Here is a 12,684-nt window from a genome sequence, read left to right as displayed (position 1 = left end):
AGTGTATGGTGTCCCAAGTAGGGCGTGGGCATGGGTCACGCCCAGTGCAGCCCAAGCGCCACGTGCGCGCTGGGATGTGCTCAGCCCCCAAGCAGGCAGCCCAAGCGCCACGTGCGCGCAGAGGTGTGCCCAGCACTAAGGCAGAGCCTAAGCACCATGTGTACGCTTGGTCTACCCAACTCACCGGCTGGCAGCCTAAGCGTCCAAGGCTAGGCAGACCGAGCGCCAGGTGGCTACAGCCCAGGGTGCGGCTAGCGGGCGTGGCTTGTCTAGCACCTGTTTGGCAGCCAAGCGCCAGGTGTCCGCAGTACCCCGGGCGCGCCTCCAGCCTGGCGCTTGGGTCCTGTAGGCTGCAGCCTCCCCACATACCCCCACCAACAGTGCAGTCCATAGTGAAAGCATTCACAGTCTACTGCACCCCCGCGCTACAGTGCAGGACAATGCAATCCACAGTGAATTCACTCGCAGTGATCAATATTTCATGTTACAGTGAAACAGTGATTAATTTTAGTTATAGTTAATTCCCCCCTGTTGTACGGCTGAACGGGTCAATTTTTTTAATAGAAAAAATATTTAAATAATAATAACTTGAATGAATCTGAGTTAACTTGACTATCTCATTATTATAGATAATCTAAATAAAAAAAAAGTTCAAGGCTCAATAATCTAATGTCAAAGGATAAAATTAATTTTTTTAAAAAAAAACCGAAGTTAAATAAGGCTAATCTTTGAAACCAACAACTATGGTCATGAAACCATGATGACCATACAGAATAACAAAAAAAAAATTCAATAAATTTCTTAACCATCAAAAAATTAAAAAGAAAACAAATAGTAATTAAAATAATGAGAACCAAATATAGTTTAAAAGCTAATGAAAGAAATAATGAGGGATATAAATGGAAAAATAAAATGAAAAAAGAAAAAGAATAAAAAAAAAGGGGTGGCGCGATGCTTTAGTCGACGCCGCGGAAGGCTACCAACAACCACCAGGAGGCACCACCCGCTTTGCCCAAAGGGTGCGGACACCTCCCACTAGTTTGCGTGTGCTTTGCACACGTCATCCACTTTTGTTTTTGAATTATAGAAAGACCATAACACTCTTGACTCCACTGGAAATTTCTAAGAAAATTGAGGTTAGAAAACCTAAAATGTCCCTTAATCTTAGGCAAAAAAAAGTTAACCCAGAGGGTTATGCGGTAATTATATTGTACAAAAAAGTAAAAATTCAAAAACACCCCTCAAACATTAATTGTGTTATTTTTTTAATGGCACGTGAGTAATTACATTGTATAATAAACATGTGAAAATACAATTCTACCTCAAAGTGTATATATATATTTTTTTACTTTCAAATGGTTATACTTGTAAACTATACTGTGCATAATTTATAGAAAAATACTAATAAATTTTAGTTTTATTTGTAATTTAAAAATCGACCATAACATCCTAATCAATGTTATTAAATTCGCAAGTTAACTCGTAAAATAGTATAATTTTATGAGTCAATATATGCTTAACATGCAAAATCATTTTAAAAACTTGAAAATGGTTAAAATGGGTAAAATCAAGTGAAATCGCGAGTTTAGAACCGTTTTTATGATTTTAACAAAAAAAACTATACTGCAGTATTTCAGGCTTTTAGCCATTGTTGTTAAAATTATGAGTTATATATAACATGTAAAATCAGGTTAAAAACTCGAAAATCAGTATAATCAGTTAAAATCAGACTAACTCAGTAAAATCAGTCCGATTTTACCGAGTTTGAGAAAAGTTTAAAAAAAAATACCGTTTCCCTGAACTTGTATCATTTTTTGGTGGTGTGGCAGTTAAATAATCTTGAACTGCTGTTAATCTTGCAAAAAGAGGGAATCTTCCTGGTATTGAAAATCTGGTAAACATATTACTTGCTGTTAATTTCGGGTGGACATTAATCTTTGTGTTTTGTTGGATTCTCAGGCTCAGGCTCTCAGCCATTAATGATTCAACAATTAACCAGCCACCGTGAGATCGACGACTTCCTCTTCATCAACAACACTCCTTTTTTTCCCGTCATCAACACTTCAACAGCTTTCTCTTCAGTCTTCACTCTTCATCAACATCGCAATCCTTTTTTCCCCATCATCAACGACATCCTTTTCAGTCTTCACTGAATCACTATTCATCAACAGGTAATACTTAATTGCTTATATTGAATTTTTCTTGTTGGAAAGGGATTTTTAGCCCCGGTTGTTCTTTGTCCCATTCCTTGCTTTCTCCTTCTTTTCTCTCCTTACTTGAGTGTGTGACACAGAAATGGTCACCAATCATCATAGACAATTACTTTTAATTGCTTGAGTTTGATCCTTTGTTATATTCGTTCCAGTAATTCTACTTCTTTGCAAGTCTTTTCCTTTGTTAATTGTTCCAGTAATTCTACTTCGTTCCAGTAAAAAACTGGACTGATCTAAATCAATTAAAATTTCAAATTGATAGAGTTGCTATAAATATGTGAAGCTGTTCTTGGTTTAGGCTATTTGGAAACTTGCTGGTGATTTTTTTAGGAGAAGGTGTTACTCAATTTATAGACTGTGGATCGTGGAATGTAAATTGTGAGAGAACAGAGAGCGTAAAAACAGAAAAGCAATGTCATTTTTCCTATTTCAAATCATCAAGCAAAACTTAAATTCTCAGAAGATAATAAATTTACCAAACTGAACAACTGGAAAAAGCTCATCTTGCTCGAAGGGTGTTGCTGTCCGAATCTTGACTTTGTCGTGATTGCATGGGCGATGATGAGTGAGGAACAATGGATTCTATAGTTTTCATGTGAGTAATAAGTTAGACAAGAGGGTGTAAATTTTGGGGAAAAAGTTTGTTTTATCCTCAACTTAATGGGACAATTCAATTTGAACAATCTTTGCAAAAAGTAAATGCCATTTTTTAAATCGAAATCTGTAATAACCTTTCTGTCACAATTGAAAGTTCTTAAGAGAATTGAGATGTATAGCATGATTCTTGAGTACGTTTCATAACAATCAATCCCATTTTTGCTTTTCATATGTTGTCTTAAGTGTTCTTTTTCTTTTTTCAGTTATGCGGTGGTAAAAAATTTAGAGCTAGAATGAAGAAAATGGAGATTTTTCTTAGTAATCAAACATTTGGATAAGCATTTATGCTAACTTGTACCTGCCACTGCCAGGCTATTTGCCATCAGCCAGCTCTATTTTGTCTAGCTCTGCAGCAGAAGCATTATTAATTATAGCCTTTTTTCCTTAGTTTGACAGTCTCATTTTTTTTATAACGTCGATGATGTCATTCCCAATCATCTTTGATTATTACATATACAGTCTCCGTGAGCTTTATAAAGAGCATGCAAGAATTTCTTTCCTTTTTTTTGGCTAGTTTCCTTGCGACTAGTGCGACAGTGTTTTACAGTAACAAAACCAGTGGTATAATATTTACAGTGTGCTGATATGCTATTTGATATAGTCATAATTTTATTGACTATTTATTGATGATCTTTAAAATATGTGCTCTCTCCCACACCGACAAAATCAAAACACCTATAGCAGGTAAAAAACTAAGAAAACTAGAAAAAAATTGAATCAAATCAAAAATAATCACCCCTAATTAAAGGTCGCCAAGCTTCAAGTTTTTTTAAAGTTATTTTTATTTTAAAATATATTAAAATAATCTAAAAATATATATAAAAAAATAAATTTTCACGCAATTTGATTAGGGCCACGCTCGAATTTTCAACTTGAAATCAGTCTCACTATTCCTCGTAAGTTTGTGGGTTTCTTTATTATTTGCTTTCTTTGATTCTAAATTGCAAATACACTACAAGTATTTGAATCTTTTTCACCAATTATGTAAAACATTCCTCCATAGTTACCTCAAATCTAAAGGTGAGATGGAAGGATTTTAGTATTTACTTCTCTATGATTCTCTCCTGTTTAGAACATTAACCATCCACATTTTTTATTTATTTTCACTTATGGATTATTACTAAAACATATTTACGTAAAATAAATTGCCCAAGCAAGATTAGTATCCTCTTATATTACGTTAAACGTGATATATTATATTCTAAGACAAAAAAAAAAAAAAAAAGTTAAAATCAATAAAACAAACTTGCTGGACTATTTTCTCTTGTCCCCGGGAACCGCGGCTTTATGTTGTGGCATAAGATGCGCCTCGACTTTGCTTGGATCCAACCACTTTGGAGGATGGAGATTGAAAAACATTCAATTAGGGACAGTAACCAGTAAGGTAAAAAACACTCCACATGAGAAAATTAGCATCGTCGTTTGAAACAATCTAAAACCAAAGCACCACAAAAACCTTCTCTTCTTTTCTTTCTTTTTTATGGTTTCTCTCTGTTTTAATTTTGTTTTTTTGGGTTAACATAGAAAGAAAGATTATTCAAATAAAGATAGGACCTTTATGGCCAAAAAATCCTCTTTTTTGATCCTTTCTAAAAGTGTATTTCAGTGCTTGCTCAGTCGAAGATATTGCTTATTCAATTCTTAACATGGGTTTGTTCTTGTTCAATTAGAGATATGAATTTAGTCCCTTTCTTGCTTTCTTTCTCCGTTTAAAATCTTGAAATTGAACTCAATGGTTACTTAGGTTCTTATTTTTCTTGTTGATATTGTTTTTCCAAAGGGTTACTGGAATTAATATTGTCCTTGTGTTTTAATATTTGAAGAGTCTCTGGCGCTATGGATCTGTCTCCATTCAAGTTGGACATTGATGAGCTTATAAATGAGTTTGTTGAGGTATTTACTTGGATTTGTTATTTTGGGCTGTTTTTATTTTGTTTAGCTATTGTTTTTCAGGAAGGGTTATTATGTTTTGATTGTTTTAACAGTTGTGGTGTTCGGGAACTGTTAGGGTGAGTTTACAACTTTGGCTGATATGAAAAGAGTATGGCTTTCCAGGAAGTTTACCTACATCTTTGAGGCTAGTCCTCCTACCAAATTGGCCTTCTTTATGCAGTCGTTGTATGCTCATACAATTGGTGAGCTCTCACCGACTTGATTTTTGTATTGTCATTGAAGCAAATAATGTTTGCTAGAATCCAGTTGTCGTTGTGAGTTTTTCTTCAGTTTAAAAATTGTTGCCCTGGTTATAGTTTATAAAGCCCGTTTCTGATAATAGACAAGTCCCATCTGGGGCTGGATAGTTTTTGGATCATGTTGCTTTCTCATCAGATTTCTTGAGACATGTTTAAGCGAGAGCTTGTTTAATCTTACCATGCTCATAGTGAATTTAGATGATTATCTCCTTAAAAGTAAATCAAGGATTTTTTAATTCAATTTCTAATGCAAATTTTGCTAACCAACATGCAATCAATTGCAGGTCACATGATTAGCACTTCTTCTTTATCACAAAGGCTAGGAGGCCTGTATTGCCTTTACTGTCTTTATGAGACTCAACCATTCAAGCCTCCTTTCAAAATCTACTTCTCTCTTGGTATATCTGCACTTTCTGCATAAACTTTATCTTTAATGTACTTAATTTTGAGGTTTAGTTTATTATGATGAGGTTGAACTATGTGCCATGCCATATTATGAAGCTTTTGCTCTAATTTTCCTTGTTGCTTATCTGAATGGCAGGTGATGTGCAATTTGGCTTTCAAATTAATTCTTTGATTCTTCTTACCAGAACTAATTGATTACATATTACTGTGTGACTTTTGGTTGTTTGGAATGATTCTGGCACACTAATATTTTATTAAAATTGGAAGTTACCTCAGACAAACTACTTCTGCCAGGTCTTATTCTAACTCATCAGTATTGGTGTCATGAATAATCTTTGCCTTCTTTTCTTTATGGGGCCACTCTTGTATTCAGCCATGAACAAACAGGGTTTTTGCACTGTATTGCTTGTGATTAATTTTTTTCATTGGTTGGACTTTTAGGTTTAAAGTGAACATGCTTAAGGGTTTTTCTTTGTGTGAACTCCCCCCCATTTGGAAGCATTTTATTGCTCTTGATCATGCTTGATCATGTTGGGGTGAATTAAGTGATGATAGTAATAATGAAGTTATGATTAGCTGAAGTTGTGTTTTCCCTTCTCTTTTTCACCATCTTATTTCTTCTTGTTATCTGACAGGAGAGTTGAAGAAACTCAAGAACCTTGTTATAAATGCAAAAGAACATGGAATAAAAGTAGTACCTGCTTTGGTCAAAAGGATGCTAGAAAAGAACATGTTTCTCTTTGGGTTTGTGGACTTACATGAAGGTTCTGTTAGTGAGACAGTGAACCAACTCACAGAATTGCAAGATGCTCGTGTGCAAGTTGCATATAAGAAGTATGTTTCCTAAAAATGATATGATTTATTCCAATCTAATAGCATGATTAGTCAGGTTTCAGGTTTCAAAATATTCTATGGATCCTCTTATTGCTCCACTGCTTTCTTTATAACAGGTTATTTGATGATACTCGGATTGAGCAGTTCCTCCATATGGACATGGTATGTTGCATAACTCCTCATGTGAAGGTTTTACTTAGGTTCCACTAGATCAATAGTTGCAAATAGGCCCCGCCTTCTTTTCCTGTTTTGAAAATAGTTACCTGTAGGTATAATGATTTTACAATGCTCACAGTTGGTGCCATGGTTTTCCTCTTCTTTTTTTCTCCCTGAATAAGCTTGTGGATTGAACTGCATCCGCAGGGTATGGAATTTGATTTAGAGATGCTCAAGAAAATGTCAACAGAATATGCAGAGGCGAAGAAACATGCCATCAGAGGTATGTTCTTTTATCCATCTCATATCTGTATTTAAAAGTTATAGACTGAATAAGCATCAAATCGTGAAAGTAACATGTGTATTCTTCCTTAATATACCTGTATCTGTACTGCCTAGCAGAGCTAGTGATTTTAGCTGTTACCAGATGCGAAACTAGTTTATCAATTCACTTTTTTTTAACACTAAGAAGCTACATTTACTTGTCGGTGATTTTTTGAATTTATCTAATTGTTGAATTTTTGGTTATACTCCAATTTTTACTAGGATAAATGGTCGGGGTGGTTGAGTTTTTCTAAATATATTTGATTGCTTAGTTATTTCCATAACAGTTTGTGTTTATTCTTATTGTCGATTTGATACTTAACCCAAAAATTTCTCTGTGATTTCTTATATGCATCATTTATGGTGCTGTATAAACTTTGAAGCACATATCAGTTATTAATATCTAAACCATGTTAAAGATGCTTGGTCCAGATATCATGGAGTCTCCCAATTTATATTTCCCTTTCAAAATTCTTTCAGTATCTATAACGTATTTAATTTACCACACTTCTGCTTGTTTTTTTTTTTTTGTTTTTTTTACAGAAGCAAACAAGGCAGTAGATGTCCAAAACATACAGCATATATCAGATGATAGGGAATTTATTGGAGATGAAGTTGAGAGGATCACAGAGAACTGGAATGTCCAAAGGCAAGTGTTTTATCAGCAAACAGGACTGAATCAACGTCATGCTCAAAAAGATGAGCAACAACAGCAACCACAACACAAAAAACATGAACAGCAAGATGATGATTTTGGTGATGAATTTAGTCATCAACTGGAACTGCAACTAATTGAAGAAGAACAGCTACAACAAAAAGAAGAGGATGATGAATCTAATCATGAATTGGAGCTGTAACTTTCTGTAAAACAGCCATAATAATATAGAAACAAAATGGTGAGGAATTATGCTACAAAAACCAGGACAAATAGGAATCCCATGGTTTAGGACATAATTATCTAGCAAGGTGATCATTCCAATCGAGGATGCCGTGGAATTTTGTGATTAGACTGCTGCAATTCTAACCTCCCTTCAAGACCATCCCCAGGACCTTTTTCAGTTTATGGAAGAGAAAGCTGATGGGTTTTCTGGATAGGTTTTTCAAGTTACTGAATTTATTATCAGAACACAAAAAGGATATCTATGTAGAAAACGTTTGTCAGTATATGTTGAGAATGGCATCTTGAAACAATTGGAGTCATTTTTATTGTTCTTCTTTGCCATTGGTCTGCATCCTCATGAAGTCTATAAACCTAGCTTTTCCAGTTCCATTAGGGCCCCTTGTCCCACCCTTCTAGTACCAAGAAGATTTTTTTTCCTGCTAATGCCATCCATGTCTGGTTTTGATGATTGAATACTTATTGATTTTAAGTGCAGATAAAGTTCAGATTGGTTTTCTCTCGCTTTATTTTGGTCCACTGGATTCAAGTTATTGTGTTACAATCATCTTAGGATTAATCAATGGGTTTCATTATCAATACCCCATGAATCATGCTTCACTGAAGGAAACAATTGAAGTGTATTCCCTTTCTTTTCTGGTTTCAGCTGTTCTCGTTTATGTTTGATTAATAAAAGGAGGAAACATTAGTTTTTTTTTTATGATCACCATTTTCAATGATTCAGATTATATGAAATGGCATGGAGATGGATTTTTGCAAGAGTCTAAGTTATTTGGGCTTAGCCCAAAACAGAGTATTGATTAAACAGATATATAGCAGAATTTTTATTTGACCATTCCTCCTCAATTCCTCACATGATTATATGAACTAGTAAACTATACAGAGAAGAAAATTAAAAGGGAAACATGCAAGTACAATAAATACTCCAATACCCAAACCTCTTATGCAGCCCTTAACTCTATTCTAATAGAATTTTCCTATAACTCAATCTCAACAATACGAAGTTTGCCCTCCTCAAGCAAGCTATCCAAGTTAAAACCAACCAACCCAGAATTCGAATCATACACAAAATCAACCACATTTGAGTCCACAATGCACTTCCTTGGCTTAGCAGATGAATAAGCACCAAACTTGCCACACCCTTTAACCTCTACGCAAACTTTCCCTACCAATTCATCGCTATAGTTCCCCACCCTCTCTTCAGTCACACCACTACTTTCACCCCTATATCCATCATCAAGCTCTGATAATTCAGCACCACCTTTCACTTCATACTTCAGCCCCTCAATGGCTCCACCTGCATTGAACATGTTGATTAGCCCTAGGGGTGCAAAACTGAACCCAGGTGCTAAAACCTTGATGGGTGTTACAGTGAATATGTCATGCTCAAGGACTTTGAGTGACACTGGCAATGCTGCATTGTAAGGGAGGGTGATTAGCTCTCCTGTCCGGTGACAATAGAAAGCACAATTGCCATCCCAGTTGGGGTCCGTGGCAGCTTCAGCAACGAGGTGAACATCACGGCCCCTAATTGTGCCTGTTAGGGCCTCAGTTGTGGTTTGGTGGAAAGCGTTCTTTCTTTCAGTGCTGCTCCAAGCTGCTCCTTGGCAATTGTAGACACCTAGGACCCCTGTGAACTTGTTCATGTTCCATATTTTCAATAAGCTGCAATCAAAGAAAAACTGTTTAAGAAAAATCCCCGTAATGCAACATTTCTAGGATAAGAAATTAGCTAAAATTCAGATGAAAATATTTTCATCATGCTAGCTAGCTTAGATGACAAAACTATCAAGAAGAAAAAGACTTACCTCACTCCATCACGGGCAGGGTCAGAGAACAAGCAGTCAGAGGTGGGCCTTCCAGGCAAACGAGCTCGAAGAATAGACCCATCGGGAAGTACCACCTTCTTTAATAGCTCAAAGTTGTGCTTCCCAGGTGCATCACTGCTCATCAAAAATGTTACCACAAACATTTAGCAAATGACATAGCACAAAAGTATTTGATGATATCTTAATTTAACATGGTAATTTTGATTGATGATGAAGTGTAGGATTTATTACCTGACATAGATAGGTCCACCACTAATAGCCCTAGCAGAAGCATGATACTCTGCAGCTGCATGTAGAGAATGGAACATGTCCCAATCAGGCTGCATGAACTCTCCCAAGAAAACACTGTTATATGCCACTGCTGCTATATGAATGGTGTGTGATACTGGATCGCGCGGGTAGAAATCATCTGATGCTCTCACCACTGCTGTTTGTTTGGAGCTGCGCCATGACATTTCAATGCGCACCACATCACATCAGGAAAAAGCCCCAAGCTTGCCAAAAACAAAAACAAGCTAAAGAAGAAAAGGAAACTTACCAGTACAAGGCATCAGTGTTGTGGCTCATGCAAGCAATGCAACCATTATCAAGGAAGTTCCTAGCAACAGAAGCATCAAGGGCTTGATGATATTGCCTAGTCAATTCAACCCTTCCTCCTAAACCAGCACCAAGTGTCTCCAAAATACATTGAACATCCACCTTAACCCCATCGATACCAGCTGCTGCCAAATAACTATGCAACTCATTATAAAACCTGTACACATTTTTTGGATTCACTAACCCTAATCCCTGCAATGTCAATGCATCGTTTTTCCATATGGGCTCATTCTCCACCACCCCCTTTGACACCATTGGATACTTCATCATTGACCCATATTCCTCCATCTCCTTAACTCCTGGACGGACCCCACCCCAATAACCAGTAATAGCATGCCACACATACACATATTTTAAACCGTATTTTTCTTTAGCTATGTTCACTATGCTCTTGATCCCCGCTGCTGGATCATCTTTCTTTTGGAACTTTGCGTTCTCTTTAATCCCGGTCAACCTAAGCAACGGTTGCTGATCTTGTTTCTTCACATCTTGACCATTGGTTTCCTCTTCTGGGTCACCACCAACTGATTGCCATCCATCATCAATGATCACGAATTTTGGCGGGGTACCACCAGAAGCTAGACTTTGTAGCCCAGCTTCTACCCCTTCTTGAGTCACTTCTTGATAAAAGGCATCCCAGGTACACCAACCAAAATGATCAATAATTCCAGGCAATCTTTTCTCATGCCGTTGACGAAAAGTCTTCAGATGCAACTTAACGGCTCTAACAGCCTCCGTTATTGTCCTAAACGGATCGGTCCCGGCATGAATGAACAAAGTGTGAGTAAACGACGACGTTTTGGTCTCTGCATCACCACTCTCCAAACAGAGTTCAAGCTCATCGCTAACATTCCCCTGCAAACAAGCCCTAAATGACCCTTCAATCAACGGCAGAAAAACAGTGTAAACAACCTGATTATCTTCATCTCCACCGTCTGATTCAAGGTGGGACCCATCTTTAGTTTCCACTAATAAAAACTGTGTCTCTAGAGGAATATCTCTCCCTTGATCCCCCATTTTCTGAGCCATCCACCACAACTTGAACCGGAAACAAGCCATGAACCGGACATCACGTAAGGCGCCCAAAGAAGTCACGTGTCTACTATTTTCTTGATCAAACACCGCACCTAAAAACACTCCCTCCACCGGACCTGAAGTTGAACCGGATGTTGCTATCACATTGTCTGGCACACCAGTCAATATTGTCCGGTCTTTAACGATCAATTTCCCGTCTGAAATACGAACCGCTGGTTTGATCGTCATTGCTTCCTTTTCCTCTTCCTTTCTGTCTTCCTTTTTTAAAGGTTTTAATGGAACTTCACTTCTCTGCGATTATAAACGCATACAGTAATGAGATACATCAAAATCAAAACTACTATAAATACACATTACAGAAAAATAATGGGGCATTGGGAAGCTAAAGAAAAGATGAAGAATTTACCTTAAATGCCAATAAAGAGAGTGCTTTATAATTCGAAGAATACCTACAAACTCCAAGAGACGAAACAGGGTATCAAATTTTGTTCAAATTTTCTCAGAAACCAAACAGAAAAGAATAGCAAAAACAATGGATAAACATGGAAAAGAAAAGGGATAAATACCAGAAACAGAAGGCTTTTTTGGTTTTTGCTTTACAGAAGTTTGGAGAGATCCCGATCGAAGATGAAGGTAAGTGAAAATGAGGTCTGCTATTTATAGTACAAGATTGTGGATTGACATTACTGTAACAAAAATTTGACAACATTTTCTTTTCCTCCTATGATCCTCGTCTCTGTTGTGGTTTATTGTCTCTGTAAGAGATTAGAATCCTTCTTTCTTGGATTTCTTAATGCCAAAAAGCAGCTTTAATTATTACCAACGGTATAGATAAGACCTTATTAAGATTCTAACGGCAGATTTATCCGCCACGTCGGATCCACGAAATACCAGTCCACTTACCCGGTTCTAAGAACGTGGACTCTCATTCTTTCACATCAAGGTTCACGTTTTTTCTATGAATTTACGGCTCTTAGCTTGACGTGTAATGCTTTGAGCATGTACAGGTGGTGGTTAGGGTTTGGGTGCATGGAGAATACAATGTATCGTGTGTGGGTTTATTTTTGTTTCTTTTAGTGCACCCTCAACCATTATCAGTGCTGATCTGTGTCCACGTACTCGCTTTTTGGCGTCTCTTTCTTGAAAGGAAGCCAAGCTGTAGCTGTCATTAAGATCACTCCACGTGGATGTAAAAGGGTCTGAGATCATCTGACGGTGGGGACAATTTGCTTGTTTTAACCAGCCTCTCAATAGTTGTCCATTTCAATTGCCACGTTATTAGTGTTAAAAACGACCACAGTTATCGTGCTTTGTGGCCAAGCACGTTGATTGTTGTGTGCGCGCAAAATATTTGACTATTCATTGATGCGTGAGAGGATTTTGATATTTTATTTTACCAATTCTACCGTGCGTAAAAATATCTTAAAATATTAGAGTTAGTTTATTTTGGTAATTTTACTTGCGTGGTGGTCCAACCTAGTGAATTTATTAGTGTTTAAATTCAGTGTTATTAAACACGTTCTAATTAGATGACTAGTCAATCT

At 36.9% G+C, this 12,684-nt stretch overlaps 2 protein-coding genes across 11 annotated transcripts; one reads left to right on the top strand and one right to left on the bottom strand.

The window, feature by feature from the left end:
- The first annotated feature begins 1,866 nt into the window (after positions 1-1,866).
- LOC18099925 (uncharacterized) lies at positions 1,867-7,981 on the top strand. Of its 9 annotated transcripts, none has more exons than XM_024603157.2 (8): positions 1,867-2,171; positions 4,694-4,763; positions 4,879-5,005; positions 5,347-5,460; positions 6,103-6,301; positions 6,418-6,463; positions 6,665-6,740; positions 7,325-7,981. In XM_024603157.2, the coding sequence occupies exons 2-8, from the start codon at positions 4,707-4,709 to the stop codon at positions 7,636-7,638; spliced, it is 933 nt and encodes a 310-aa protein (XP_024458925.1). In that variant the 5' UTR covers positions 1,867-2,171; positions 4,694-4,706; the 3' UTR covers positions 7,639-7,981. The 9 variants fall into 9 exon arrangements, with proteins under 9 accessions (XP_024458925.1, XP_024458930.1, XP_024458929.1 ...); XM_024603162.2 differs by having other exon boundaries at positions 1,868-2,171; positions 4,926-5,005; XM_024603161.2 differs by lacking the exon at positions 1,867-2,171 and adding an exon at positions 4,094-4,254 and having other exon boundaries at positions 4,926-5,005.
- A 494-nt stretch (positions 7,982-8,475) lies between these two features.
- LOC7485462 (probable galactinol--sucrose galactosyltransferase 6) lies at positions 8,476-11,929 on the bottom strand. Of its 2 annotated transcripts, none has more exons than XM_002308025.4 (6): positions 11,707-11,929; positions 11,547-11,589; positions 10,047-11,431; positions 9,740-9,949; positions 9,488-9,622; positions 8,476-9,344 (listed from the first exon to the last, which is right to left on the bottom strand). In XM_002308025.4, the coding sequence occupies exons 1-6, from the start codon at positions 11,847-11,849 to the stop codon at positions 8,657-8,659; spliced, it is 2,604 nt and encodes an 867-aa protein (XP_002308061.4). In that variant the 5' UTR covers positions 11,850-11,929; the 3' UTR covers positions 8,476-8,656. The 2 variants fall into 2 exon arrangements, with proteins under 2 accessions (XP_002308061.4, XP_006381111.3); XM_006381049.3 differs by having other exon boundaries at positions 11,547-11,596; positions 11,707-11,855.
- Between the last annotated feature and the right edge of the window lie 755 nt (positions 11,930-12,684).

This window comes from Populus trichocarpa, chromosome 6 (genome assembly GCF_000002775.5).
Source record: "Populus trichocarpa isolate Nisqually-1 chromosome 6, P.trichocarpa_v4.1, whole genome shotgun sequence".
In the NCBI taxonomy this organism is placed as follows: domain Eukaryota; kingdom Viridiplantae; phylum Streptophyta; class Magnoliopsida; order Malpighiales; family Salicaceae; genus Populus; species Populus trichocarpa.
Note: the sequence above shows the minus strand (reverse complement) of the source record. Positions and strands in the feature narration are given on the sequence as shown.

Excerpts from the sequence above, each read along its gene's own strand:
- LOC7485462 (XM_002308025.4), bottom strand. The coding sequence starts at position 11,849 with ATGTTGTCAAATTTTTGTTACAGTAATGTCAATCCACAATCTTGTACT. Across the intron at positions 11,590-11,706 it reads AAAAAAGCCTTCTGTTTCTG|GTATTCTTCGAATTATAAAG; the intron begins GTATTTATCCCT and ends TGGAGTTTGTAG. Across the intron at positions 9,950-10,046 it reads AACACTGATGCCTTGTACTG|CTCCAAACAAACAGCAGTGG; the intron begins GTAAGTTTCCTT and ends GTCATGGCGCAG.
- LOC18099925 (XM_024603157.2), top strand. The coding sequence starts at position 4,707 with ATGGATCTGTCTCCATTCAAGTTGGACATTGATGAGCTTATAAATGAG. Across the intron at positions 5,461-6,102 it reads CAAAATCTACTTCTCTCTTG|GAGAGTTGAAGAAACTCAAG; the intron begins GTATATCTGCAC and ends GTTATCTGACAG. Across the intron at positions 6,464-6,664 it reads AGTTCCTCCATATGGACATG|GGTATGGAATTTGATTTAGA; the intron begins GTATGTTGCATA and ends CTGCATCCGCAG.